The sequence below is a fragment of the Phocoena phocoena genome, chromosome 1 (genome assembly GCF_963924675.1).
Source record: "Phocoena phocoena chromosome 1, mPhoPho1.1, whole genome shotgun sequence".
NCBI classification, from domain to species: Eukaryota; Metazoa; Chordata; class Mammalia; order Artiodactyla; family Phocoenidae; genus Phocoena; species Phocoena phocoena.
The window spans coordinates 4,568,299-4,596,291 of NC_089219.1; the positions used below are offsets into that span (position 1 = coordinate 4,568,299).

The following is a 27,993-nucleotide window of genomic DNA, read 5'->3' on the forward strand; positions in this document are numbered from 1 at the left end:
CTAGTGGTGGGCCTCATGTCTGCGGCAGGGGACAGGGGTTGATCTTGGGAGTACTGGTCAGGCGATCTCTGCCCGACTTTCACTTCTGCTCCCACAGTCTCTTCCAGCGGGGCCCCACCAGAGGGAGGGGGCGGGAGCCCAGGGAGGCGCCCAAGTGCAGCTGAGTCCGGAAAGGGGGGCGTTCCAGAAGCAAAGGACTCTTTCCGGTGGAGTATATACAAGTCTTTATAAAAGAATCAAAAGCTCAATAAATATGCAACTTTACACAGAGCCCAACCCAAGGTCTGGGTGGGTGGGTAGGTGGGAGGGTGGGTGGGTGGGAGTGAGTGAGGGAGGGAGGGAGGGAGGGAGGCGAGGGCAGGGGAACTGTCCCATTTGGGGCCAGATGAGGGTGGAGGTGGGAAGGGCTGCCTAGGATCCCAGCCCCGGAGCCCAGCCCAGAGGCTTGGAGCTGGTGACTCCGGGGGTATTGGGCAAGGGACCTTGCCTAGGCTGGGGGGCGGAGGCGCAGGCTGGTTAGTGACAGTGGTGGCTGTAACAGGGCCCTGCAGCCTGGGCCTGGGCCTCTGCTGAGCCCTCCTCCACTTCCAGCCAGTCTGGCAAAGTGCAAATTGGGCCCTGGGGGCGGTGGCAGGGGTCCTGCCCAGCACTCTGGCTGGGGCACACATAAGGCAGCAGCTGGAGCAGGGGCCGGCACACCCCTGGAGGCGTGCTGTCTGCTGTCCCTTGGTCAGTGGCACCCCTGGGAGCCTCCCTCTGCTCAGACCTCCCTGCAGTGGAGAGGAGGGGAGAGATGGTCCTTCCTTGGCTGAAGGCATTTGGAGGGGCTCCAACCACCCTCTCCTCCCGACCGGAATCCTCAGGCCTCTTCTTCACCACTGCCCACTGTTTCATCCTCACCAGGTGCTGAGGCTGGTCTCAGGCTCCCTCTCCCACACCCGTCCCCAAATGCCATCTGCTCCCCGCCATGACAGTGCCCCCAGCACACTGGGCCACCTGTCCCAGGCCAGGCCACTCACGAGGCAGTGAGGGTGGAGTTTAGCAGCAGGGTGGTCCTGATTCGGTAGAGCTGGGCCAACGTCAGCTTCCTGTGCTGGGCAGAGGTCCCTGGGGGGGGCTCAGGCTGGACCCTGGGCGAGGCCCCCGAGGACAGCTCTCTGCTCCTCCTGGTGGGTCCTTTGGGCTCCCCAGCTGGGCAGCCGGCTCCACCCTCCAGCTCTGACAGCTTGGGGCCACTGCCAGGGCCTGGTGCCCCCTGGCAATCCCAGCTGGGCCCAGCTTCCTGAGGGGAGCCCTGAGTCCTGGTGCCAGGGACGGTAGCAGCCAAGCAGAGTTCCGACAGGCTGCGGCTAGGGGCTGGGGGCGCTCCACGGGTGGTGGCCCCCGACAGCAGCTGGAGGAGACTGGCCTCAGATTTGGACTTGAGCAGGTGGGGCAGACAGGGCAGCAGCTGGACAGGAGTGCGTCGGCGGAGGCGGGGCGAGGGTGGGGGTGACGGGGCTCGCGATGACTCTGGGGGCCGGAGTGCTGGCTCCACCGTAGGGGCCGGGGCCATAAATTCTTGCAGGGAGGTCGGGGAGAGGGTGCCGTAGGCGGAGTCTATAGAGCAGGAGCGGCCATCCACCGGGCCCAGGGGCAGCAGCTCGCTGGTGGGCGTAACAGACGAGGCGGTGGTGCCGAGAGAGGTCTCGTCTGACTGGGAGCTGAAGGGGCCGCCCTCGAACTCGGGAGAGGACAGCATCCCCCCAGGCTCCACCACCACCACGGCCAGGGTCTCCGTGGAGCCATCCGAGACACTGTGGAGCCGAGAGGAGAGTCAGCCCAGCCAAAGGAAACCGCGATGGCCTGATGCAGCCCATGCTGGGCACTGCAGAAGTCTACAGCCTCTGCCCTCCTGGAGCTCAAGGCTCAAGAGGTGGCGAGCAGGTGGCACCTGAGCCCACAACACAGGTATCAGTAATGGTGTCTGTCGCGACCACAGCATCTCCTGTTGGATACAGTCTAAGAATCTCGAGCTCAGCTCCAGGCAGCTACCACTGATGTTATGAGATTTGGCACTCAAGTTGAAAACCGTTTGCCATCCTCCCGTGGACTCTGGTGGGAGACAGAGCCCCCGTCCCCACCCACACTGGGTTCACATCATAAAGCCATTCAGAGGAAACGGGTGTGACCAGCCCTGTCCAGTGCTAATGGCCTCGGGGTCCAGAGTCCTGGCTGGAGTACCTGCCCTGCTCTGGCTTGCTGGGGGGTCCTGGGCGAACGTACCAGCGCTGCGAGTCGAGGCTGCTGCTGCTTTTGCGCAGGGCGGTAGGGGAACTGGCAGCCGACGCGCTGCTCTCCCCTCCTTCTTCGTCCTCGTCCTCCTGCCCGTCCTCCTCCTCTTCCAGGCTCTGCAGGTGCTGCTGGCTGCCTGGGTGCTCCTGCACACGCAGCTGCTGAAGCTGGCTCTGCGGGGGTGGGTGCGCAGGGCCCCAGCGGGCTGTGAGCAGTGGTCCCCGCCAGGCTGCCCTGCCAGCCTGCCCACCGCTCTGCTCTCACCTGGGCATCGTAGATGGCGTCCACCCAGCCACGGCACAAAGCCTGGCCGCTGGCCTGGAACGTGTAGGCCCCCACAGCACTGTGGAACTCGTTCAGGTAGATGAGAAGGAAGGACCCTGGTTAGGAAGGGCTTGCCTCAGTGCTGGCTGAGACCACGGCCCCCGCCCGTCCCAGGCCCTGCCCAGGGCCGGCGGGGCCGGGCTCCTCACCAGGGTCCCGAAGCTCCCGGCACACGATCTTTTCCACCAGCAGTGGTGGCCTGATCACCTTGGTCCTCTCTGCCTTCTTCACTGCCTTGGTCACCAAGAGCAGGTCGGTGAAGAGGAAGCAGTACACGTCCATCTGGGGGATGGGAGGCCGCGGGATCAGAAGCCAGAGGTCAGGGCCAGGGCAGGGACCCTCAGCCTGTCTGCGGGCCACACCCTCTCCTGGGGGTGCTGGTGTCAAACACCTCCCTTCCCCCACTCCCCACGAATCTGAGAGTAAACTTCAAATGAAGGGCGAGCCGATTTTCTTTCATCAGGCTATATACTTGTGATTTATGCCCGTTAAAAGTTTACATTAAAGAGGAAAAGAAAGGTGGTTTTTTTTTTTTTTTTTTTTTCTGTATGCGGGCCTCTCACTGTTGTGGCCTCTCCCAACCACTGCGCCACCAGGGAAGCCCAGAAAGGTGGTTTTAAAATCACGCTTTGTAGGCTCCGGGTTACACAGTGCCTGAAACATTCATAGCTCAGTAGCAAGACGCTGGGCTGTCCCTGTGCTGCTCACGGAAGGTGCCCCCTCCTTCCCACCAGGAACACATGTGGCACTGGCAAGTGGGCTAGAATGGCACCTGATGGGCTGGGACCCGGCGGTTGTATTTGTAAAGAGTAAACTGCAGCCAGATAATCATCCCTCAGACGATCACAAAAGTCACCAGTTCTTAAACTGCCACCCAGGTGACTGGGCAGCTAAGAATCACAAGCGGTCCCAAGGAAGGAGTGTTCGAAACCCACAGGGTGAGAGGGGGTGGGGCGAGGGCCCTGGGTGTGGGGTGGAGTCACCTTGCTGTCCTTCCCCTCCTTCATCCTCAGGCTCCCTTCCAGCAGCAGCTGGCGTGTCTCCTCAGGGGAGGCACCAGGGATGGGTGCTGTCAGGTCCAGATGTAGAAATTCCTTCAGGAGCTGGGGGTTTGGGGGGGGCAGGTGCAGGAGAGGTCAGAGTCTGCCTCCTCATCTCAGCGGGGAGTCCTCCAGAGAGATTCCCAGCGTAGCCTCCCGTCTGTCTGCCAGTTTGGCCCTTCCTCGCTCCCAGCAGGGCCAGCGACCCCCGCACAGACGGAGGCGCCCACCTTGTCCACCTCGTCGTTGCTGCCCTCCACCACCTCGTAGGCGTCGATGCGGCTCACCACGGCCGCCAGCCGCTGCCTCTCCTGTCGCTGCCGCATGCACGCGTTCACGTGGTGGATGAAGCGCTCCACCGAGCCGATCTACGGGTGGGCCAGGGCAGTTCAGGTACAGGGCCGGGAGGGGCCGCAAGCCAGGGAAGGCCCCTGCCCGCCGCCCCAGTTACCATGGTGACGACGGCCTCCTTGGCGCGCGGCTCGTCGGTCTTCCTTAGCACCGACTTGAGCAGCAGCGGGTACTTGGTGAGCCGCTGGTGGGGCTTGGCCAGCATGTCGCTCAGCTTCAGCCGCTGGCACTGCTGGTGCTTCTCGGCCCACTGCGGCGGGGAGGCGGGGGCGGGGCTCATGGCAGGCCACGCCCAGCGCCAGCCCCCCCCTGCACCTGCCGCCCAGGTGGGCCCACCGTCCGGTGCCCGGGCCCAGCAGCGAGCCCCACCCGCCCTCACCGTGACGTAGGCCCGGAAGAGGTCGTTGTCGCGTAGTAGGCCCCGCATGTACTCCATGCAGCCCTCCTCCTCCATGCAGTATCGGATGTAGGGCTTGAAGAGGGAGCCGAACTGGCGCAGGGCGAACAAGCACAGCACCCGTTACCGCGCACTCCCCGCGGGCTGGGCCCGGCAGGCACTCGCTCTTCCTTACTGCCTTTCGCGACCACCGCAGGGGGCAAGCTTATTATCCCTGTTTTCCACGTGAGGAAACTGAGCCTCAGCGAAAGCGATCACCCTCGGCCAGGTAGCAACGGTACACGGCCAGGTGGGGTTCACACCAGGGCAACCGATTCTGAATTTCCACGCCTCTGACCACTAAGGGTCATTCGGGCCATAGGTCAGGGGGAGGCTGGGGTGGTGGGCAGATAGCATCGACTCCCCAGCCCCGCCTCAGCGTCCCTGCCTGCGTCCGACCCGGCCCGTACCATCTTAAAGCCTTTGAGGAAATCCCCGGGCTGCAGCAGCGCCCGCGTGCGCCGCGCCTTCTCCAGCACCGGCGCCATCACGCTGCCCCACAGCCCGCGGTGCAGCCGCGCGATCTCCGGGACATTGCTGAACAGGCGCTCCGCCTCCACCTGTGGGTGGGTGGGAGGTACGTTCGGCCCCGCCCCTCTACCGGGCCCCGCCCCTAACCATCCCCCTCCCCTCCCCTTCCACCATCCGTAGGCCCCGCTCCCACCTTTCTTCAGCACGCCCCCATCCCCACCCCCTGGTTCCAGGCCCCGCCCCCTCACGTATGCCGTCGTTGGCTCCGCCCCCCGGCCGCCCCACCCTTTCTGCAGCCCCAGCCCCACCCCCTGAGGCCAGGCCCCACCCCTCACCTACTCCACCAGTCAGCCCCCGCCCGTCTGTCCCCTCCCTTGCTCCAGCCCCTCCCCCCTCCCCGCTACTTTCCGGTACTGTCCCCCCCACCCCCAGGCCCTGTCGCACCTCACACAGCAGCCCTGACTCTTGCAGATTCAGGAGGCAGCACAGGAACAGCTGTGGGGGGCAGGGAGCACTGCAGCTGGTGGGGGGGGTCCCAGTCCCGACGCCCCACCCAGACTCTTAGGCTCCCCTCTACCCCTTCCCCATCCTGGGAGTGCCTGAGGCAGCATGGGACAGAGAGGGTTCACGCTTTGAGAAAAGACGTTCCCCACGGCCCACCTGGGGGTGCCCCTGCCCAGGCCCCTCCTGGAGGGAAGCTCTGGGACACTGCCCTTGCAGCCACACCCGGAACTCTCTCCACCTGTGCCCTGGCTCAGTCTGGAGTTTCTGCCCGGAGGGTGCCTTCCTTGAACCCACAAGCCCAGGACAGGTGCTCCCCCAAGCACCTGTGTGTGTCGAAGTCCCTACACACAGCCCCCAGTGCCTACCCATTCTGCCTCCTCGTCTAGGGTGTGGGCTGCTGGGCACCTGGCACATAGCAGGTGTTTAGAAACAGCTGACGAAAGGATGAGTCAAAGGATGAGGTCTGTATTAATCAGCTCAACCTGGCAAACTCGCTCCAAGCCCCCTCGCAGGTTCCCCGGGGCCCCTGGGAATCATTTCCACCCCAGGGTGTGGCCCTTCTCCCACTTTCCTTCCCCTCTGTCGCTCGGCACCTCCTCCTTCTGCAAAGGCCCAAACTCTGCTCAGGGGCACCCAGAGGAGGCCACGGGGGGGGGGGGCGGGTAGGCGGAGTGGCTCTGGGCCCACCCCATACTCACATTGGTGATCACCCTCAGTTTCTTAATGTAGGAGGCCTCTGTGTGCAGGAGCTCCCACACCGCCTCCTGCTGGTGGCACTGCCGCCGGGTCAGCTTCTGTGGGAAGGGCAGGGTATCTCCAGGAGCCCCCACGTGTGCCGGGATGGCCGGAGCAGGGGGAGAAGGGTGAACGGCCCTGCACGCAACCTTTTTCCCAGCTGAGACACAGAGGTCCCCCAAGTTCTGGGCCAGGCACAGTTTCACCTTGCCTGAGTTCCTCCAAAGCGGGTTAACGGTGAGAGCAGCCTGGCAGGGCTGTCCCGTGGAACATCCTGTCGCCCTAGGAGGGGCCCCGTGGAGCAGGGGAACAACGTGCCCCTTTCCCTGAGGAGGGAGGGGAAGGCCTCGGGCGGCACCCACCTCGTGGCCATCGATGAGCTCTCGCCAGCTATCCTCCAGCCGCAGGCAGGCGTCATCCTCGTACTCCTCTTCGTCACCTTCCTCCTCCCATGAGTCATGGTCAAAGCACAGCCTCCGGGGCAGCCTGGGCAGCCCGAAGAGGCTGTAGGCGTGCAGCTTGCCCTCCAGCTGCTCCAGCTTGGCCACCTCCTGAAAGGAGGCCTGTGGTCAGGGTCAGGGGTCAAGGCCAGCCAGCTGCCCTGCCCCAGGACCCACGGGCCCACATACCCGGCCGAAGGCGCTGGTGCTGGGGCCTGAGCTGAAGAAGCCGCTGAAGCGACTGGCCGCCCGGTTCTTCCAGCTGTCACTGCCGCCACTGCTGCTGCTGCCGCTACTGCTGCCGCTGGGCAGAGAGCAGCTGGAGGGTGCTGGGGGCTCCTGCCCAGGGATGCTCGCCTCCCCCAGGAACTCCGACATGTTCTTGCGTCGGCGGCCAGGGGCCTGGTCAGGGAGCGGGCGTCAGGGTCAGACCCCCACAGCCCCACCCCATGGTGGGTTTCCAGGACCTCCGCCAGCCTGGGAGGCAGGAGGGTCTCTGCACACCCCCGCACCCGGGGACGCCGCCTCTCCTGAGACCTACACGTGCTCTGGGGGCCGGAAGGTCCAGACAGACGCAGCCGGATCCCCCTCCCGCCTGCCGCCCCAGCCAGCAGCATGAAGCAGGTGGGGAGAACACACAGAGGCACACACACACACACTCAGACGCACTCAGCAGCCCAGGTCCAAGTGGATCCCCGACACACACTCATGAACACAGCCAGTGACACACAAAGTCGCGCTCCCCACGCGATGTCTGCTTAGACACACACACATACACAGACTCCTTGGGCACAAGCAGACTCTCAGAGACGAGGCCCATCACCGAGGGGTAGGGTTAGATCCAGGGAGGGCCCCGTATCCTCAAAGCCAGCCCCATTTCCCAGAAGCGGAAAGTAAAGCCCCCAGAGGGAGCAGCGAGGCGCCTAGGTGACCTCCCCCTGGCCCCTCGCCGTCCCCAGCCCAGACACAGCCCCTCCTCACCAGGATGTCCAGGCTCTCCCGGCGGCTCTGCGGGTCCACACGCTCCTGGGTGGGGGGCCCGGCCCCGGCTGGCCGCAGGATTGGCAGACTCAGGGACTTGGAGTCCTTCACCCCCTGCTCCACCTTCCCCTCGTCCCCTGGCTTGGCTGGGGTGGCATTAGGGACAAGTAGAGGTCCTCAACGCCCAGGCCCAGTGGAGAAGGGGGCCCCAGTACCCTCTCCCCCAAGGATCCAAACCAAAGCCTGGCTGCCCTCCCCTGAAGCCCCGCCCTGCCAACGCCTGGCACTGCCGCCCAGCAGAGACACCTGTATGGTAATGAGCTTGCTCAAGAGGCCATGGCCAATGGGAACCTGAGCCTGGGAAGAACCACCCTCCCCAAGGGACCCAGCCATGCCCCAGCTACCCGGCCCATCTAGTCATCTGCTCACCTTTGACCCGCAGGTAGTGTCCCCCGAACCTGTAGGCCTCAAAGGTGAGGGACAGGGGCGTGTTGGACTGGTCCAGGTAGATATCCACTTTGCCCAGCGCAATGCCCTTCCTTTCAAACACTGGCAGCAGCACCTCCCTGCCCGGGACCGGAGGTGCGCGTGTGCTGGGGGCAGTCACGTGAACCTCCACCCTGTCCCCAGTGCCACCCCGCCCGCCCAAAGGGAAAGGGAGACACCCAGGGGATCACACACAGGTCCGTGCGCACACACACACCTGTCCACAGAGGTTCACGCTCCTGCGTGTGTCTACACACGAGACAACACGCCACTGCCCTCACACGTTCACGTCTGCACACCAGGGCAGACAGACACCGTTGCGTGTCCGTCGACACCCGTTCACCCCCGCAGGACTAGGCCACGCGCAGGGGCTGGGACACAAACACGGCACCCAGGCCCTCACTGCACACGGGTGGGGTGCCCACAGGTGGGGAACATGCTTGTTCACAGGCCACCACACAGACACACACAGTCACACCTGCAGGAGGCCACACCTGCCCCCCAGCCCCATTCTCCCCACCAAGCCCTACCCCAGCGACTTCTTCTTCATGGCTGGTACGATCTCTGTCTCAATATCCACGTTCAGGTCAAATTTCAGCGTGAAACACTCCTTGCTTGGGTCCTGACAGGACAGGGGGTCTCAGTTCTGCACCCCTCGCCCCCTAGCCTCCCCACCCCAGGGTTCCGGATGGGAGCCCCAGCAGGGAAGTGAACGCAGGGATCTCCCAGCCCTCTTCCGTCCCAGGGAGGCACCCAGCATCCCTCCGTGGAGGCAGGGGCTGCTGGAGCATCCCCCACCTGGGCTAAGGTAAGCAGGGCTGGGCTACAGGGCTGGGTGGCAAGGGAGGGACACGTTCACTCCCTGGTGAGTGAACCAGGGACAAGTTCCCTCCCTGGTCCTGGAACTTAGAGCAGCCGGGCCCAGCCTCGGGAACGGAGGAAAGGGCCCGGGACGGGCAGAGGCTGTGGGCGCCTGCTCTGCCAGCCTGGGGGCTCCTTACATCTGTGTGTCTCCTCCAGGCTTTCTTCTTGGAGAGCTTCAGGCCTGTGCTCTTCCGGTCCCTGCAAGGAAGCCGGTGAGGGCAGAGGTTGGAGGCGTGGGTGGGCGCTCACCAGGGCGGGATATGGGCGGGCCCCAGCTGGCTGCCCACCCCTTGCTGGCCCTAGGACAACCAGGTAACTCAGGTTCGCTCAGGCAAGCCAGGACTCACGAGGGGCTGTTCGCCCTCTGGTGGCCGACCTGGGAGTCACACCCAGCGGTACCTCGTCAGGTAGAGTCTGATCCCAGAAGCCCTGGAGGCTCACCCTCCAGGAATCCGGGCAGCAGCAGGGGCCAGGCGGGGTCTCCAGTCAGCTCTGCTGAAGCCTCTGGTCCCTGGCTCTGTGATCTGAGACCCAGCCTTGGGACCCCCCGGGTGTCTGCCGTGCCCACCAACCCCTCACCTACCCCTTGCCATCCACAGAGCTCTCTTCCTCCTCCTCTATGTCCACTGCAGGGCTGGTGCGTGGGGGGCATGACCGGGTGGACACATTCCGAGCCAGGACAGAGCCTTCGGTGTAAAGTGGGAGTGGGGTTGTGCCCGCTCCCTCCCTGGCCCCCTCCTTAGCCTCCCAACACAACCGACTCCAGAGGGACCAGGGCCTGCTACCGACCTTCGGACCCCACCCCAAACTAGCCAGGGCCCCTCAGTTCTGTGAGGGGAGGGACTCAGTCACTGCTTATCATTATCCACCCCCAGACTCAAAAAGACACAAGGGCCCTGGGATGACACCCCAGGTGATGCCCTGCCCCCAGTACAAGTCTGCCTCCGTTTACCCATCTATTAAACAGGGATAAAGAAGCCCTGCCTCTGGGATTGTTGCAGGAAGGAACAAAAGTCCATGGCTCTTTCTTGCAGGCGTCCCCTCCCCCACCACACCCAAAGTCCCAGGAGGCCCTGGCAGAGGGGACGAGTCCTTTGGTCCCTCTGACCAGCTGGGAAAGTAGACCAGAGCCACCCCAGCACAGTCAGTTGGCAGTAGGCCGGGGCCAGGTCCCTTTTCAGCAGGAGGGGTTTCTTGTTTCCTGCTGCAAGTTCCTTCCGACCTGCCCATCCCCACTCCACCCCTCTGCTCACTGGCTGCCTGGCTGGAGAATCTGCCCAGAGATCCCCTGCCCTGAGGACAAGAGGGCAGGGACAGAGGCGGGGGCAGCTGTGAGAGGTGCAGACCCATCGAGAAGGACCCGGCACCTGGTGGAGACAGACCTGCCTTCGAGCTGGGCCGGTCCCCAACTTTTTCTCTTGTTAAAAAACTTGTGGAACAAAAGGGACGGCAGTGGACTTGGGTTTCATCGTTTACAGTCAACTCGTGTCCTTCTGATGGCCCTGTCGTGATGCCGACAGTTAGCAGGCCACTGTGCCCCCAGGCAGGGAGCTCTAGGGGCTGGGCGCCCTCCCCGTGCTCACCTTGGGGGGGCAGGTCGAAGCGGACGTGCCCATCATAATGCATGGCACCGTGGAACTTGCTGTCACAGGCCTCGCAGAGGCTGAGGGGGCCCCGGCGGTGCAGCTGCTGGCAGTCGGCGTGGTGGCATATCTGTGAGGGGAAGGATGGGGGGGTGGGGTGGACCCAGACCACTGCAGTACACAGGGCTCCTGGCCCCTATGGGGGCGACTCTTCAGGTCCGACCATCCACGCCCCACAGAGTGCCCGTCAAACGCTTCCCGAGCGCCTACTAGGTGTCCATTCTGGGAGATACAGAGAAAGCAAAGCCCTGCCCGCAAGCAACGCGATGCCAAAGGGGAGACTTCAAGTAGGTAACCACGAGGCGGGTGCTCCCAGGGCCTCTTCCGGAGCGCACGCAGAAAGGGCACCAAAAAGTGGAGCTGGGGCTGGCAGCTGGTTTGCCCAACTCAGTGTCTGAAACAGAATACCTCCCCCCCTCCCTGCCCAGGGCCTCTGCCCTCGATTCTATGACCTGTGTGGCCCCCGAACAGCTGACCCCACCTGGATTTCTAAGTTAGGGTGTGAAGGGAGCTATGGAGGATTCAGGGATGCTGTTGGCTTCTGGGTGCCTATGTGGTACCCAAGGCCCGTCGCTTAGTGACAGGATCCCAGACTTACCCAATCGCCCCAGGCTACTCTCATCCCCGCCACCATGGATGACGGTCCTATCTTCTCCATCCCCCAACCCTCCCTAACTGATTCCCCACCAACCCTACTGCCTACTTTTCTAGGGAAACAGAAGCCATCAGAAGGCGGTCCATGAGCTCCTACCACCACATCCATCCCCCTGCCCCGGGCTACAGGGGCTTTGCCCTGCTCCAATCCCAGGCCAGTTTTCCACCGAAACCCCCCTCTCCAGCCTAAGAACCAGGACCCCGCTCAGCATTCATCCCTCTCACTGGATCATTCCCACGGGCAAACTAACCTGTTTCTCTCCTTCCCTTTACAGCTAAACTCACCCCTTCCTGGTCTTTCCTCCCATTACCCTCTAGTTTCTTTCTCCCTGAATTTTTGTTTCAAAATATTTCAAACCTACAGAAAGTCATAAGAATAGTACAATGACATCCACACACCCTTCTGGCTTCCCCAGTTGTTCACATTTGCCACACTGGCTCATGACCCCCCTTCCCCTGGGGAGGAAATCATGACACCACCTGAGAACACAGACCTGCTCATGCAAAACCACAACACAACTGTCACACTTGGGAAACTGAGCAATGATACTTAGCCCACCTAGAGTCTACCTTGGCATTTTCCCAACTGTCTAAATAATGTCCTTTATAGATTTTTTTTCCCACATGGGATCCAATCAAGGTTCACATGTACATTTGGTTTTGTCTGTTTATCCCTTTAAGAATGAATGCCCGGGGACTTCCCTGGTGGTGCAGTGGATAAGACTCCACGCTCCCAATGCAGGGGGCCCGGGTTTGATCCCTGGTCAGGGAACTAGATCCCACATGCATGCCTCACCTAGGACTTCGCATGCCACAACTAAAGAGCCTGTATGCCGCAACTAAGGAGCCTGCCCGCCACAACTAAGGAGCCCACGTGCTGCAACTAAGGAGCTGGCAAGCCGCAACTAAAGAGTCCACCTGCCACAACTAAGCCCCGGTGCAAAATAAATAAACATTAAAAAAAAAAAAAAAAAAAAAAAAAAAAAAGAATGAATGCCCAGGACTTCCCTGGTGGTCTAGTGGTTGAGAATCCGCCTTCCAATGCAGGGGACGCGGGTTCGATCCCTGGTCAGGGAACTAAGATCCCACATGCTGCAGAGCAACTAAGCCGGCATGCCACAACTGAGACCCGATGAGCCAAAAATAAATAAATAAATAAATATTTTTAAAAAAAGAATGAACGCCCTAGTTTTTTTCCCCTGTCTTTCATGACACTGATATATTTGAAGCAGCCAGGCCAGCTGGCAGAAAGGTCCTCCACGTGGACTTGTCTGGAGGTCTGGGGTAGTTTCAGGCTGAGCATTTGGGCCAGGACGCCAGAGGGTGGACTGTGTCCTCCTCAGCGTGCCCTGGTGTCAGGTCACCTGGGGATCTTGCTGTACTTTGTAAAGTCGCATTCTCTCTTTGTAATGAGGAAGTCATCTTGGGGTGACACTTTGAGATACCCTGCTCCCCAGCAATCGCACACTCCAGGGCTTTAGCCCTTGTTGATGGCTTTTGCCTAAATCAATTACTACTACGATGGCTGCAATTGGAGATTTTCTAATTCTTCCATTTTCCCTCAGACCCTCTCCCATCAAGCTTTGGCCCCCTCCCCAACTCACTCTTCTCAGGTCCCCAATGATGTCCACGTTTCTGAGTCCTCTCGTCTGTTCTCCCAGGACCCAGCATTTGACACAGGTGGTCTCTTGGGAACCATTTCTTCCTCGGCCCCCAGGACCCGTGCTCTGCTGGTTCCCTCCCCTCTCAGTCCCCTTGCCTGCTTCCTGCTCTCACACCATCCGTGGACCCCTTCTCATTTTATCCACATCCACCCTCCAGTGACTCAGTCACTCTCATGGGGAGGGCTCCCACAGTGAACTCTCCAGTCGGGACCAAGCATCTCAAACTTAAAACGTCTGCACAGGGACTTCCCTAGTGGCGCAGTGGTTAAGAATCCACCTGCCAATGGAGACCCGGTCCAGGAGGATCCCACGCGCCTCGGAGCAACTAAGCCCATGCGCCACAACTACTGAGCCTGCGCTCTAGAGCCCACGAGCCACAACTACTGAGCCCGCAAGCCACAACTACTGAAGCCCACACGCCTAGAGCCCATGCTCCGCAACAAGAGAAACCACCGCGATGAGAAGCTCGCACACTGCAACAAGGAGTAGCTCCCGCTCGCGTAGAACTAGAGGAAGCCCATGCACAGCAACGAAAACCCAACCCAGACAAAAATAAATACATTTATTAAAAACATAAAACGTCTGCATGAGCTCCTGAACTTTTTTCCACGCAGCACCGTCCATCTCAATTACTAGCAACGCCTTCCGGGGGTGGTGATGTTATGGGTTGAATTGTGTCCCTCAAAAAGACAGGTTCAGTCCTAACCCCCAGCACCACAGAACGTGACCTTATTGGAAAGATGGGCATTGCAGATGTCATTCGTTAAGTTGAGGTCAAACTGGGGTATGCAGTCATACAGCATAGAGTATGGAGTAACCGTATGACTACTGTCCTTAAAAGAAGAGAAGAGACACAGAGATGGGACACCCAGGGAGGAGGCCATGTGACAATGGAGGCAGCAACGAGACTGATGCACCTACAAGCCAAGGAATACTGAGGAGCTCCTAGACGTGCCAGAAGCTGTAAGAAGCAAGGGCGGATCCTACCCTGGAGCCTTCAGCGGGAGCACGGCCTGCCCACGCCTTAATTTCAGACTTCTGGCCTCAGAACTGAGAGAACAAGCTTCTGTTGCTCTAAAGCCACCCTGATCTGTTACGGCAGCCCCAGGAAAAGAATACATCAGGCCAAACACCTTGGGGACACCCATGATCTTTCTGTTACTCCCCCACTCGGGTAAACACTTCTCCGGGCTCCACCCGCAGATATGAAATCCGTAGCTTCAACCCGGCCACCCTCTCCAGGCTACCTCAGGCCCCAGCCCCCAGGGCCTCTTAGCGGGGTGACAAGGCCTCAGAGCTGTTCTCCCTGCTCCCGCCCTTGACCCCAGTCTGCTCTCCGTGAGCGGCCACAGTGGACCCAGGTCAAAGAGGAGTCACACGTACCTCCTCAAAACCCCGCAGCGGCTGCCCATCTCCTGCCGAGGCTGGTGACCTCAGGGGCCTCTGGTCCTGCTCTCCCATCCTGGCTCTGTCCACCGCGCCCACCAGCCTCCCGCCTTCCGATGTGCTTCTTCGGACATGCTCCACCGCTGAGCCTGGGCTTCTGCTAATCCCCCAGCCTGAAATGCTTTTCCTCAGATGCTGAGATAACCAACCAGCCGCCTCCCTTCCTGCAGACCTTCACTCACAAGTCCTCGTCTCACCCTTCTAAGGTTTCATTCCTCTGCACTCCCGGTCACCTCCTCCACCCCGCCGCCTTTCTCTCCTGCAGGCTTCCCACTGGTGGACAGTCCGCGCGCTTCACTTTGTTGCCTCCACACCGCCAGCACTACAAGGACAGCAATTTTGGCCCATCGGGCTGGCTGCCTGGTCGCCAGTCCTAGCCGCTCAATAAATACTGGTTCAATTATTAAGTAGCGTGATGGAGGATCACTGGAGATCTTGGCTGGAGAGAGTCCGATCAGAGATTTTCAAGATGACAGACAGGGTGAGGATGGGTTAGACAGCAGAGAAAGTGGCCCGAGAGAGGAGGAAAGAGGGAGCTGAAAAAGTCTGATCATTGATAACATGGTCCTCATGTGCCTGGGGCTGCACTGGGGGAATCCTCATCCCAGAAGGTGGGGGCTACGATTGTCTGTACTTTACAGATGAGGAAAGTGAGGCTCAGAGTGGTTAAGTAACTTGTCTAAGGTCACACAGCCAGTGGAGTCAGGGTATGTAGCTTCAGAGCCCACGTTTTCACCACATTCACACCGTCTCTTGGGTAGTGGAGAAGGGAGCGAGGAGTGGGGGAGGCTGGCTTCGGGCCAGCCTGGGGGGCTAAGGAGACAAGAGGAAATCAGTTACGTTGAATAGCTTTACGGTTGATGTTTTGGCTCTTGTGTCCCTTCCACTCCTCCATCACACAGAAAGGGAACACGGACACAGAAATGACAGCTGGCAGGAGGCGCACTACAGAAGCCACTTGCTCCAGGGGGGTCTGGTTTCTGGGGGGCTGGACCCTGGGCATTATGGCCCATATTCCCGATGGCAGCCTGAGCACCAGGCACCCCACACTTCCACACCCTTCTTGAGGGGTCTTCAAGTGTGTTCTCGGGGCTGGAGGCCAGGGTGAGGGGCACTCTAAGCAGAGCAGCTGTTTCTATCTTCACTTGATCTACTGCTAAAGTGTGAGGACTCCCCTGGCGATCCAGTGATTAAGACTCCGCGCTTCCACTGCCGGGGGCACGGGTTCAATCCCTGGTCGGGGAAGTAAGATCCTGCACGCTGCGTGGTGTGGCCAAAAGACTAAACAAACAAACCAAAACTTTTTTTTTTTTTTTTTGCGGTACACGGGCCTCTCACCGTTGTGGCCTCTCCCGCTGCGGAGCACAGGCTCCGGACGCGCAGGCCCAGCGGCCATGGCTCACGGGCCCAGCCGCTCCGCGGCATGTGGGATCTTCCCGGACCGGGGCACGAACCCGTGTCCCCGGCATCGGCAGGCGGACTCTCAACCACTGCGCCACCAGGAAAGCCCCCAAAACATTTTTTAAAAAGTGTGAAAACCCCTATTCTCCTCCATGGCTCTGCCCCCCACCCTCTGGCATCCCCGGGGCACTTCTGACACAGGGCCTAGCTTTGCAGATGCTGGGACCCACGGCCGTGAGCATCACCTCTTGACAACAAATCTGGGGAAAGCACTTGTCTTTTCCTCCCAGGAGTCCCACAGCCTGCTAGCTCGGCAGCCCTCTTACCCTCTGTGTCCAGCCTGGCAGCCAGGCTGGCACAGGTGCCCCCCTGACCCCTTCCAGGCCTCTCGCCATTTCCCTGACAGCTTCATTCTTCTGGTTCCAGGCTTGGCATTGGGCAGTGGGACTGCGGACCTACCAGCTGCCCAGGCCCTGGTCTCCTGCCTGGACATGGCAGGAGCCATGCTAGGTTGTAAGGGTTTGGGGCGGGGGGGGCGGTCTCTGGGACCCTTCCAGCCCAAGTCCCTGGTTCTGTGCCACAATTTCGTTTTTAAACCAATCCAGTATATAGATGGCAGATTTCACAAAGATTCACTCTTTAAGGCAGATTTAGCATTCAACAAATATTTATCAAGCACCTACTATGTACCCTGCCCTGCAAAGACACTGGGCTGGAGAGACTCGGGAATATTCATTTCCCAGCACCGTGGTGGGCCTTGTTTAACTCCGCCACAGCTTCTCCTTCTCCTCTTGCTACTACTATTACTACCAGACACTAATGCTAATAATAACGACGGGAACCCAGCTGATGGCTGACCCTCTCTGCTCCCATCCTCCCAGCAGTCCCCAGGCTCAGGGACACCAGGGGCGATGTGAGTCAGGCCCAGGATCTGAAGCAGGTGAGTATTCAGCAGGTGTGGTTGAGGATGAAGTTCCGAGAACCCCCCTCGGGCGGGCAGAGCCCACACTGTTTGCTCCCCACCCCTTCTCTCACCTCCATCCCCTCCAGGGTTGGGGGTCTCCCCAGCACTATAGCAGGGCAGCCCCTTCCCAAAGCCAGATTCTTGGGCCTCTCCTCTCAGACCCAGGGTCTACTCCCCACCTCCTTGCTGCCCACCACGCCCACCCTCTGAGGGTAACAGCACCCCGGCCAGCCAGAGACGGATAGCAGGATCCAGGACCAAAAGTCCCCAGGACTCAGCCAGAGAGGGGCGAGCCCACCAGATGGAACAGCCAGGTCACGCTGCATCTCCACAGGCAAAGAATGGACCACAATTTTACAAATAACGGGGGGCCGAGCCCTTTGGGGATCATGGTCTAGGCTGATCCCCACAGGGATGGGGGCACAAGAAGTCAGTCTTCCCAGTCACACCAGGGTGTTGGCCAGAGGCAGGAGTAGGAGGGGTGTGGGCAGGGCCTGGGCAGAGGAAGGAAAGGGGGAGGGGTGGCCCAGTCCAGGGCCTGGGACCCACAGGTGTGTCCGGAGTCAGCCCCAGACACAAAAGGCCAGGCGCTGGCGGTCTCCTCCGCTGCCGGCACCCTTGGTGCCGGGGTGGGGGACACATCCCAGGCTCCCAGCCCCTCATCGCCCCCCGCACCCCCGCGGTGTGCACCCGGGGCAGGGGTCTCGGCCGCCTCCTGCCCATCCGCTTAGAGACGCGCGCGGACGAGGGCGCGCGCACCCGCCCCGGCCTCCCCGCCCGGCCCCCCGCTCCCCTACCTGGTCTTCCCCGTGGCGGCCGCGACCCCCCGCCCAGCCGGGCTCGGAGTCCCGGGAGGGCAGCCCGGGGCTCGGCAGGGAGGCCGCGCGGCGCCCGGAGACGCCGGGTCCCGTCCCCATGGCGGCCGGAGGAAGCGGCGGTCTGCGCCGCCCGCCGGACAAAGCGCGGAGCCCCGCTTCCTGCCATTGTGCGGCCGCGCCCGCCCGCTGAGCGCGCCGGGACCCCGGGGGCGGGGAACACCCACCCTCCCGCCCGCAGCCCGGCTCTGACCCCCGGCCCAAAGGTCCCGGGCTCAGAGGGTCCCTCCCGGACCTCCTCCTTCCTCCAGGGGAACTCCTTGGATGCTGGGGGCAGGGGGCCCGCCGGCGACAAACGCCCTCGCCTTGACTGCGGAATCCCGGCCCCCCGCCCAGTCCCGCGGGCGCCCCACTCTGCTCAGACCTCCATCCCGACCCCAACGCAAACGGCTGGGGCACAGGAGATCCCTCCCGGCCGAAAGGGCATCTCGGTCCCTTCCCCCCAGCCCTGGGGACCCCCGCCCCAGAGCCTCAGCCCGGGGGACCTCTTCCCCCTCCCCTGAGGGAGCTCCCTTAATGCTGGCGGCAGAAAAGGGGGGACCGGACCAGGGACACATCCCTCTCCGGGTCCTCAGACGCCCGCTCCCTGTCCAGCCCCGAGGACATCTGTCTCTGTTCTGACCACTGACTTCCCCGCCTCAGCCACAGCCGGCGCTCAGAGGCCCTCCTGAGGGTCCTCTTAGTGCCCGCCCACAATCCAAGCGATCCCCGGCTCAGAGCCTGAGCCCGGGGGACCCCCGCTCCCACTGCCCAGGCCAGTGGTGCTGGCAGAGGAGCAGAGGGGCGCCAGTGACCACAGGTGGAGGCGGCGGGCGGAAGGCAGGCGCGCGGGGCGGAGAGGGTAGTCCTTGGGGAGCCTCCAGGAGCACAGTGAGACGGGGGTGTCGCGGAAAACCCCGCAGCCCAACTCAGCTTTCTGTGAGGCCCCTCCCTGCTGCTGCGGGCTGGTCCCTCCGGCCCAGGGGCCGCGCGGGAGCTTCCGGGTGCCCTACCGCCAGGGGGCGCTCATCGGAGACTGGCGAGGACGCCGACCAGGACTGGGGTGCCGGGGTCCCCACTGTAGGTTGTCAAAGCGCTTTTACACTCATTCCCGGGAGGCGGAGGCGGGCACTGTTATCTTCATCCATCGCGTGGCGGATAAAGCGAGGGAAAAGTCCACAGGCAGGACTGACACCCAGACTTTTGACCCTGAGGTTCTGGAATGGCCTCCCTGGGGAACTCCCCAGGACCCATGGGGGAGGGGGACATGCTGTCATCAGCCCCCCCATCCCCTAGTCAGCTCCCCCTCAATCTGGTTCTGGGTGGAAAGAGGGTGGGAGAGCAGCAATTTATTCGGGCCAGGAGCTTTCCAGGACCCCCTCTGCTCCCAAATCCTGAGCCATCCCCCTGTCCACACCACTGGCAGATCTCTTGTAAACTAAAGCCTGATCATTTCACTCCCCCACAAACCCTCCTGTGGCTTCCCATCTTGCTTAAAATAAAATCCCAACCGTGGCCTGGCTCCTACCGTGCCGTCTGGCCAGTTCCACAGGGTGGTCCGCCGTGCTGGATTCCTCCATCCCTACAACCCACCAAGCTCAGAGCCTGCACCTCTGCATTCTCTGTCTGGGACACAATGTGCCCCTGATCTTCCAACAGCTGGCACTGGGCCCCACCTTAACTGCTACCTCCCAAGGAGGCCTTCACCCTTCTCTCAAAATAAATAGCCCCTTACCCTGGAACTCTCAAACCCCTTACATTGAATTATTTCCTCCGAAGCAGCTATTGCTACCTGAAATTATTTTATTTCTTTGTTCACTTCTTGATTATCACTTTTCCCTGCTAGACTATCCTCTCCAGTGGCCAGGAGTCTTGGCTGTCTGGCCCATGCTTCATCCTCGGCACTTAGAATAGTCCTGGCCACCGTAGGTGCTCCGTGCAGACTAGATGATAAATGGATGAATGAAAGCGGAGGAAGGGGCTTCGTGCCAGAGAAGGCCACCGGGGCCTGAAAGGTCTTGGCCAGGATGTCCCTTTCTGTGGCCAACAGTCAACAAAGCTTTCCCCACTGCCTGTCCACAGGTTCTCTCCTTCCTCCTAGCATCCATGACCTTGGCTTGCTGGCCCCAGGCAGGTCCGTTTCCACCTCAAAGCTTGGAGGAGTTGCACATGCCCCCTGCCCCTACTGCTGCCCCCCGTGGCCAGCCACTGAGCAGTCCCAAGTGCCCAGGCCTGTGCCAAGTCCTGTTCACTCTTCTAAAAGACCATAAGGAGGAAACACTGGTACTACCCCCATTCAACAGACAAAGAAACTGAGGTTCGGAAAGGTAAAGTGACTTGTACTAACAGCAGATGCCCACTGAACCACTACCCATGTGCCTCAGGCACAGGGAAGGCATGGGGACATGAAGGCCAGCCAAGTGGTGGTTTGGGCAGCAGGGCCTTGAGGTCCACCCCCTTGGGGACAGGGCAGATCCCCAAGCCCACTGGCCTGGGGTAACCAGGTTGCATCAAGTGGAGACCATCAGGGCTCGGCCAGGACAGGTCACCAGAGGTCACCTGAGTGACCAGGTTCTGGCCACCCTGAATCATGCTCCTGCTTGGGTCCTCCATCCAGGGCTGGGGCTGCTCCTTAGAAAGCCAGGGCCCTGTTGCCCCAGAGCCAAGAGTGCAGGGTCAAGGAACCTGCAGAGCAGGGGAGGAAAGGCACCCCAGGCCCTTGCACCAGGGGAGGGAGGAGGCCTCAGCAGTCTCTGAGGTCCCCACCTCCTCTCTACACAAGAGAGCTGAAATGGCCCATGCGCAGGCCCAAAAGGTCCCGGCCCCTGACTCCCTGGGGAGGGGGCCCCTCCCCAGCCCAGCCGCAGCTCCAGGCTCATGAGTCAGGACTGGCTTGTTGAAACTGATACCCAGAAACCAGATGCTGGGGCTGATGAATAATGGAGTCGCCAAGGCAGGAGCCCCCCTCCCACTCCCGCCCAGCACCACCTCCCCAGCCCCAGAAAAGCAGAGGCCTGTGGGCATCCCCTCCCCCACAGTGGGCTGGGGCCCCAGCCTGGTCTGCAGTGGGAGAGGGAGCTCCTTGTCTAGGAGAGGTCACAGGTCTGGGCCAAGGTCTGGAGCCAGTTCTGTGCTCTGTCCACAGAAGACTGGCCTAGAACCAGGAGTTGGGGCTCCCTGTCCAGGGGGATACCCCTGCCCAGGGTCTCCCTATCCGAGCTAAGCTCCCCTGGGAGACTACCAGCCCCAGGGCCCCATCTGGTACCTTGGAAATCCAGGGGCGGAGGCCGCACACGTGGGCACGTCGGCTAGTGGGGAGCCAGCTCTGCCAGGCTGCTCTCCTGCTCCCAGCAGCCCAACTGGCTCCTCCCTTCCCCTAGGCCTCGGCCTCACCCCTCATCCTCGGGTTCTGGGGTCCACCCGGATGCAGAGCCTGCCCTAAGGCCCTGCCCTATGCAGGGCAGACGGCAGGGGTGTAGAGCACCTCTCTGCAGGCCAGCCCTACTGCACCAGCTGCAGAAGCCAGCAAGGCCCCTTCCTCCCCAGGGAGCCGAACAGCTGGGACTGGTCAGTGCTAGGGGGAGAAGGAAAGGCTGTGGTTCATGAACTTCACCTCCTGCCCAGTCCCTGCACAGATGTGCCAGATCCTGGAGCCAGGACCCCGGCGTGGCAGCCTGTGCCCTTCTCCTGGCGCCTCTTTCTTCAGAGCCACACAAAAGGCTCCTTGGGAAGGAGTGGGGCAGAAAGCACAGGCCTGGGCTGCGGGAGACCTGCTTCTGGGGCCCATCTACCCCTCTGCCCTTCCCCACCTGTGTGAAGAGGGCACTGGCCAGTTCTCTAGAATTTTCTATCTAGGGATGGCTGCTGGGTCCCATTGTGTGTCTGGACTCTGGCAAAGGGGCAGAGAAATAGTGAGATCCTCCTAGAGCCCCCCAAACCTGGGGAAGGCAATGGAGGAATCTGTGGGGCCCCGGGCCCCCTGGGCCTCCAAGTGCTCAGTCTTTCATCAAGGTGGGCCAGGGCCTCTCCTGGCTTCATGGGTCCTGTCCCTCTGCCCTTCCCCCTAGCGGGGGCCAGGCTTGGCCCAGGCTGCCTGAGGTGCAGACTCTCGCGCCCCCTGCCGGCCTCGAGAGGGCTTTCCGCCTGGGACCGACTCGGACGCCCAGATGGGGCAAGGTCGCCGAAACCGCCCAACCAAGCCGCGCCAAAGCCCCTTCAGATGCCCTCGCCCCACCAGCAGCCCTCACACCAGGGCTGGGGCCCTGCAGACTCCTCACGACCACGTCTCCCAGCCGACCGCACCCTAGAGTCACTGTGGAGGAGGGCGCTGGAGCCCATTCCACCCTCAAGTAAGCGGAGGCAGGGCCAGTGGCGCCCATCGACACCCACCTGCTGGCCAAGGACTGTGCGGGACCCTCCACCCAGGGTTCTGTCCATTCATTCAGGGAGAGTCTTGGCGCCCGGACCCACCCCCGTCCGGACCCCAGCTTCCCCGTGAGACTCACCTAGGGACAAGGTTCTCCTCCCCAGTGGCTGGGGCTCGGGCCAAGGCTGCCAGAGTCCGACGGGCCCGCAGGCAGAGGGGGACCGGAGCCGCCCGGCGGGCTCGGTCCGCTCTGCGCCGGCTAGGGGCGCTGGGCGTAGGGGAATTACGGTAGGCCGGCGCGGGCGCTACCACCTGGGCGGGCCGGGACGTACCATCGGCGCGCCCGGCTGGGACGGGGGAGGGTCTGCAGTCCCGGGAAGGGCCCGGCGCCCCACCCGGCGGCCCAGGCGGGTGGCAGGAGGGCCGGCCGGCGCTTGGAGCTAATCTAGGGTCCGCGCTGTGGACAGAGGGGAGGAGGCGCTTGTCACCGTTTCCGAGGGGGCTGCCCTTTACAGACCTGCGGAAAGTTCAAAGTCTGTAGTCTTTAACCTGGGCTTGAGACCCGAGCTCGCCCACCCCCGCCTAGGGCCCGCGGTGGGACGCTGCCCCCCGGGGTCCAGGCGGGGGTGGGGGGGACCCGCAGGCCCAGCCCGTCCCGGGAATCGCCCCAAGCCAGGCTCGCTTCCGCTGGATTCTGAACGGCGCCCTCCACGGCGCCTGAGAAACGGGCCCGCCTTGCTCCGTGCCTCCCTCTTTTTTCCTGGCCCACGCCTAGCAGGTCCTGAAAAAGGGGGCCATTCCGCCCTTTGGTGGTTCCCAGCATCTTGAGTTTAGAATAACTCTGCCCTCTGGACTGGAGGTGGAGATAGTGTCCGGGGACACAGGGATCCCACTGAGAAGGCAGGCCACCCAGCCCCAGGCACACCTCCCCGCTTCCCTACTAGCAGATGGGCGTGGTTGGACTGGGACCCCCGCGGGAGCCTCTGGGTTAAGGCCTACCTGCATTTTGCCAATTCTAGACCACCTCCGTCAGGCCCCTCACCAGGCCTGGGCCTCCAGGCTGCTGGAGCCCCCTCCTAATGGGAGCTACCCTCCTTGTCAGCACTGACCTTTCTGGGGCTGGTCCACACCAGAGCAGCTCATGTCCGCCAGGTAGCACGAGGTGGGTCCTCTGTCTCTGCCTCTTGCGCACACCAGGCCTTCACCTTCTCCCCTCCAAATTACTTAGCCAACGCCCCCAAATTCCCCTTGCGTCGCTCCTCTGGTCCTGCCCCGCTCTCCAGCTACACACTGGACTGCCCCCTGTCTACAGCTGACTAGCATCTCCACAGACCAGCCACCTCCAGAGATCCCCAGAATCTGGCCATTCTCAAGGGCACCCTGGCTGGCCTCCCACCTCCTACCCCCCAAAGCATTGCCCAGGAGAATAGGTCACTCCCTATCCCATTATTCACTACATCCTGCCCATTCTTTCTCCACAAGGACCTCAGATCCACCCCTTCCTCTGCCCTGTGGCCACTGGTCTTCATCTGACAACCCCTCCCCTAGACACACACACCACCCTCCCGACTCATCCCTGCCACCTCACAGCCCACTGTTAAGCTGGAAGAGAGCTCTGAAGTCATCAACTTGAATCTCCACTCTCTCCGCTTAAATACTTCTAGGGGTGGGGTACTCACTGTCTATATACATCAGGGAACAGCTTCAGCCGTTGGAAACTCTTGCCTATACTGAACCAAAGCTCACCTCCCTGCCAGGCCCCTTGGGACCCACGCAGAAAAACTCACCTCCCTTTCCTCCTGACAGTTCCTTAGACATGGTAGGCTCTGAGGACAGACAGACCTGGTTGAGTTCTGGCCTGGCCTGGGCAAGTCATCGCACCTCCCTGTTTCTCAGTGCCTTGTCTCTAAAATGGAGATGGGGTGGTCCCTACTGCACAGGGTGCGGGTGAGGACTAGATGAGGTCCCTGTGGTGAGGCACTAAAGCAGGGCCTGGCACACAGTAGGTGCTGAGTAAATGGCGGCTGCTAGAACTAATACATTTAAGGATGATGCCCTAGGGTCCCATCTCCAGGATAAACACCCCCAAGTCTTCTGTCCCCTCAAATGTGGTCCCCTAGGCCAGTGTCAGCCCTCCTCCATGTCCCCTTGTGACCCGAGGCGCCCTGTACAGACTTTCATCAGAGTGCCCAGCTCAAGGGAGCCCAGACTCTGCCCCGTGGTTAACTTGCAGCAGGGCGGGGTCACCCACCGTGTCATCACCCGGCACCCTGGGACAGAGGGAGCAAACACTTCCTCCGTCTCCCCGACAGGACACCTGCCCTGGGAACCGGACAGACGTGCAATAAGCATTTGTCTGGCTGGGTGGGGTTGGCTGGGGTCTGGGATGGAACCCAAGGTCTCAGATCTCAGGGAGGGGAAGGAGGACACGCTCGAAGTCTAGGGGTTTCTCTCCCCCTGCAAGGAAGATGGACACGTGGTTGCAGATAGCACCCTCCTGAACACCTGCAGGAAGCCACACTGTGCTACGCAGTTGGCACGGAAGCCCTCTTTCACCCTTGCTGCAGTTTGAGAAGCCTCAGTTTCCAGATGAGGAAACTGAGGCTCAAAGAGGTGTAGTGACTTGCCCAGGGTCATGCAGCGGGAAAGGGGCGGGCTGTGACCCTGGAGCTCCCAGGTGTGGGCTACTCTATACATCTTCATCCTCGGGAAGGGTAGGGACACACCTTCCCTCCGGTCATCCCCAAGGCAGGTAATCCAGACACCTCACCTGGACATCAGGGTGTTCCCTCTTCAGCTTTGCCTCCCTTTCCCCAGCCCCTCCTCAGCCCTGCTCGCTCCTTACATCCTCAGAAAGCCTCCTGGCTCACTCAGCTTTCTTCCAGCTCAATACCCCCTCATTTCTCTGGACACCAGCAGCCTCCTCCAGGAAGCCCATCCTGGTTATCCCCATCCCTCTAGAGTGAACTCCAGGGACAGGAGGTAGGGGTGAGGTGGCTGATTTATCTCAAAAGCCCCAGCACCCAGGAGAGGCTCAAATAAAACCTCAAGGGTAGGGCTTCCCTGGTGGTGCAGTGGTTAAGAATCCGCCTGCCAATGCAGGGGACACGGGTTTGAGCCCTGGTCCGGGAAGATCCTACATGCCATGGAGCAACTAAGCCCGTGCGCCACAACTACTGAGCCTGAGTTCTAGAGCCCGCGAGCCACAACTACTGAGCCCACGTGCCACAACTGCTGAAGCCCACGCACCTAGAGCCCAGGTTCCGCAACAAGAGAAGCCACCGCAATAAGAAGCCTGCGCACCGCAATGAGGAGTAGCCCCTGCTCACCTCAACTAGAGAAAGCCCGTGCGCACGCAACAAAGACCCAACGCAGCCAAAAATATAAATAAATAAACGAACAAACAAACAAAAAAACCCTCAAGGGTGGTCCCGGAAGTGGAAGGGTCCAGCCCTGTTGGAAGGTGGCCCTTCAGGGTAGCCTGGGGGGCCAGTTTGACAAACCCAAGTCCTCACTTCCCTCCTCCTTCCAGTGGGGCTGGGATGCAGCTCCAGGAGGGCAGAACCTTTGTTCCCTGGAGATCTCCAGGGCCTAGAACCAGGCCTGGCACAGCAGGTGCTTAAAGCTGATTTGGTCAATGAATAAATGACGTCATCTCCTTCAGAAAGCTAGTCACATCCTGCTAGCCGTTCCTCGAATGGCTGGGGAGGAGAGGGAGAACGATGCTCTCCGTCTCACTCCAGGCCGAGCTGTGCCAGTCATGCTGTGTGATGTGGGCAAGTTCTTCCCTCTCTCTGAGCCTCAGTTTCCTTATGTTTCACGTGGGAATAATAATAATGCATTTCTTCTGAGGTTCCCTCGAGGGTTCAGTGAGACAAGCATGAGGGCCCAACAACCTGCCTGCTGGTTATTATTATCACTAACAATAGGATATTCTGGAACTTCCCTGGGGGTCCAGTGGTTGGGACACCGCGCTTCCACTGCAGGGGGCACGGGTTCGATCTCTGGTCGGGGAACTAAGATCCTACGTGCCACACCGTGTGGCCAGAAAATAGAAGACAACAATAGGATATTCTTCTCTCCTCCTTCTCACCAAACCTGGGTGTCATTCACCTCCTCTCACCCTCTGCTCCAGCCTGCTCATACCCTTGGCAAGACCTGCCTCCCACCCCTTCTTTCCTGCCTCTGCACTTCTGCCTGTGGCAGTCCCCCCTTGCTGGAGGGCCCTTGCCTTCTGCTCTGCCTATCCACGTTTTCACTTCCACCAGAGGTCACCTCCTCCGGGATGTCCTCCCTGACTAGCCCTTCTCCCTCTGATGGCTCAGGCATCCTTGTCCCCCAAGTCTGTGTCATTTGTCCCAGGGTGGGTCCCACCAGTGATAGGACTTGGGCTCTCCCCCTGCAGGCTGGGTGACCCTCTGGCTGCTGATGCCAATGTCAGCCATGCTGAGTTGCAGGCAGCCCAGGGCTGGGACCTGGAAGCTGCAGAGGGCCCACACATGCTCTGACACCAGCTCTCATCGCACAGGCCTCACCCCTCGCCCTTCCTGCGGCAGCTTGTGGGCCCGCCCCAGGAGGAGCAGCTGCCCACAGGAGAGGCTGCAACAGTGTGGCCTGGCCCCCTTTGTCATCCCTGCGGGTCAGGCAGAGGGCCCAAGGCTTCGCAGGCCCCTGGCAGGATGTAACTGAGGCCAGTTTGTTGCCAGGAGCCCCCATATGGGGGAGAGGCAACCAGCCAACACCAGAGCCCCGATGCCAGGCACCATCCGTGCCAGCAGATTGCATCTGACATCACAGCCACCCCCTTGCCTGGTGACCACGGCAACTGGAAGCCTCCCCCTCCTCTCCCCGCCCGCGGAACAGTCCTCCACGTTCCTTCTAACTGTGGTCTTCCTGTGCAGAATGTAAGCGCGTGTGTCTGGATGGAGGGGGGTAACAGGGTGGCATTTTTAATTTCCTGCAGCTGGCAGAGCTGAGCTACACAGTGGTTAGAAACAGGGCTCTGGCACCATACAGATCTGGGTTCTGGGTTCCAATCTCAGCTCTACCACATCCTAGCGATGTGTTCTTAGGTGGGCTGCTACCTCTCAACTATAAATGAGAATAATGACAGGACAGATGTCAGAAGGCCAGAGGGAGGAGACAGAGTCCTCAGTGCCCACAGTGAGTTGTGGCAGTTACAACTATTGTCACTCAAATGCGTGCTGGGAAGGGCCAAACCTGGGTTCAAACCCTTGCTCGGTCTCTCCTGAGCTGTGGGGCCTCCTCCAAGTCACAGGACCTCTCTGAACCTTGGTATCTTCATCTGGAAAACAGGGCAATGACCGACACCTTCCCAGCAGAGCTGCCACAGCACAGAAGGCACAGAGCCCAGCACAAACCAGGCAGAAGTGCCCCGCCATCACTGCCATCCTTATCCCTCTTGTTTTGTCCACTCGTAGCTCCCAAGTCCTGACACTCCACGACCAGTTGGTCCCTTCTTCCCTTTGTCATCCCCAGGCCCATAGTCACTATCACAAAGTCCCAAAGTGTCCCTGACCCATGCCCAGGCCTGAAGAGTGGCCTGGTGCCCCAGGAAGAGTGCCCGTTGGGCACTGGAATGGAACCTTGGTGGAGGGCGGGAGGGGGGGGTGTCCCTTCTTGCTGATTCTCAGTTTCCTCATCTGTGACATAGAGCGGCAGCTCCTGTCACCTCAGGGCTGTAAGGACTGCAGTGCAGGAAAGGGCTCTGGGGCACCCCTGCTCCAGCTGCCCTTGCAGAATTCCCCCCCCCCCCGCTCCACTGTTTCTGAACTGGGGTCAGCCCCTCTGCCTCCTAAGCCAGCCACCCTGTGGCCCTGCCCACCCCTGAACCCACACGACCCTGTAGCCAGGCCAGCTGCACCCCTGCCAGGGCCCTGTGGATTTCCAGGCCTGGACAGAGAGTGCAGTTAGAGCCCTGTCCCCTCTGCCCCCAGCTGCTCCCAGGCCCTCCGGCCACCCTACCTTAGCCGCCCGCCCCTTGTCCATGCAGTCGGGGTTCTGACAGCACAGTCCCTTCTCTTCAGCCAGGCTCCGGTCTTCTGCAAAGGAGAGAAGAGGGTTACTAGTCGGGC

The 27,993-nt window shown here is 61.1% G+C and overlaps 1 protein-coding gene across 2 annotated transcripts; it reads right to left on the bottom strand.

The window, feature by feature from the left end:
• Window positions 1-1,015: 1,015 nt before the first annotated feature.
• Window positions 1,016-27,955, bottom strand: PLEKHG5 (pleckstrin homology and RhoGEF domain containing G5). 2 transcript variants are annotated; one of them, XM_065877553.1, is made up of 20 exons: window positions 27,884-27,955; window positions 10,490-10,619; window positions 9,490-9,592; window positions 9,044-9,104; window positions 8,573-8,664; window positions 7,986-8,122; window positions 7,557-7,708; window positions 6,765-6,977; window positions 6,498-6,686; window positions 6,099-6,194; window positions 5,341-5,391; window positions 4,836-4,985; window positions 4,369-4,479; window positions 4,090-4,239; window positions 3,869-4,006; window positions 3,582-3,701; window positions 2,748-2,880; window positions 2,539-2,654; window positions 2,266-2,447; window positions 1,016-1,796 (listed from the first exon to the last, which is right to left on the bottom strand). In XM_065877553.1, the coding sequence occupies exons 1-20, from the start codon at window positions 27,905-27,907 to the stop codon at window positions 1,016-1,018; spliced, it is 3,129 nt and encodes a 1,042-aa protein (XP_065733625.1). In that variant the 5' UTR covers window positions 27,908-27,955. The 2 variants fall into 2 exon arrangements, with proteins under 2 accessions (XP_065733625.1, XP_065733616.1); XM_065877544.1 differs by lacking the exon at window positions 27,884-27,955 and adding an exon at window positions 17,476-17,595.
• Window positions 27,956-27,993: the final 38 nt, after the last annotated feature.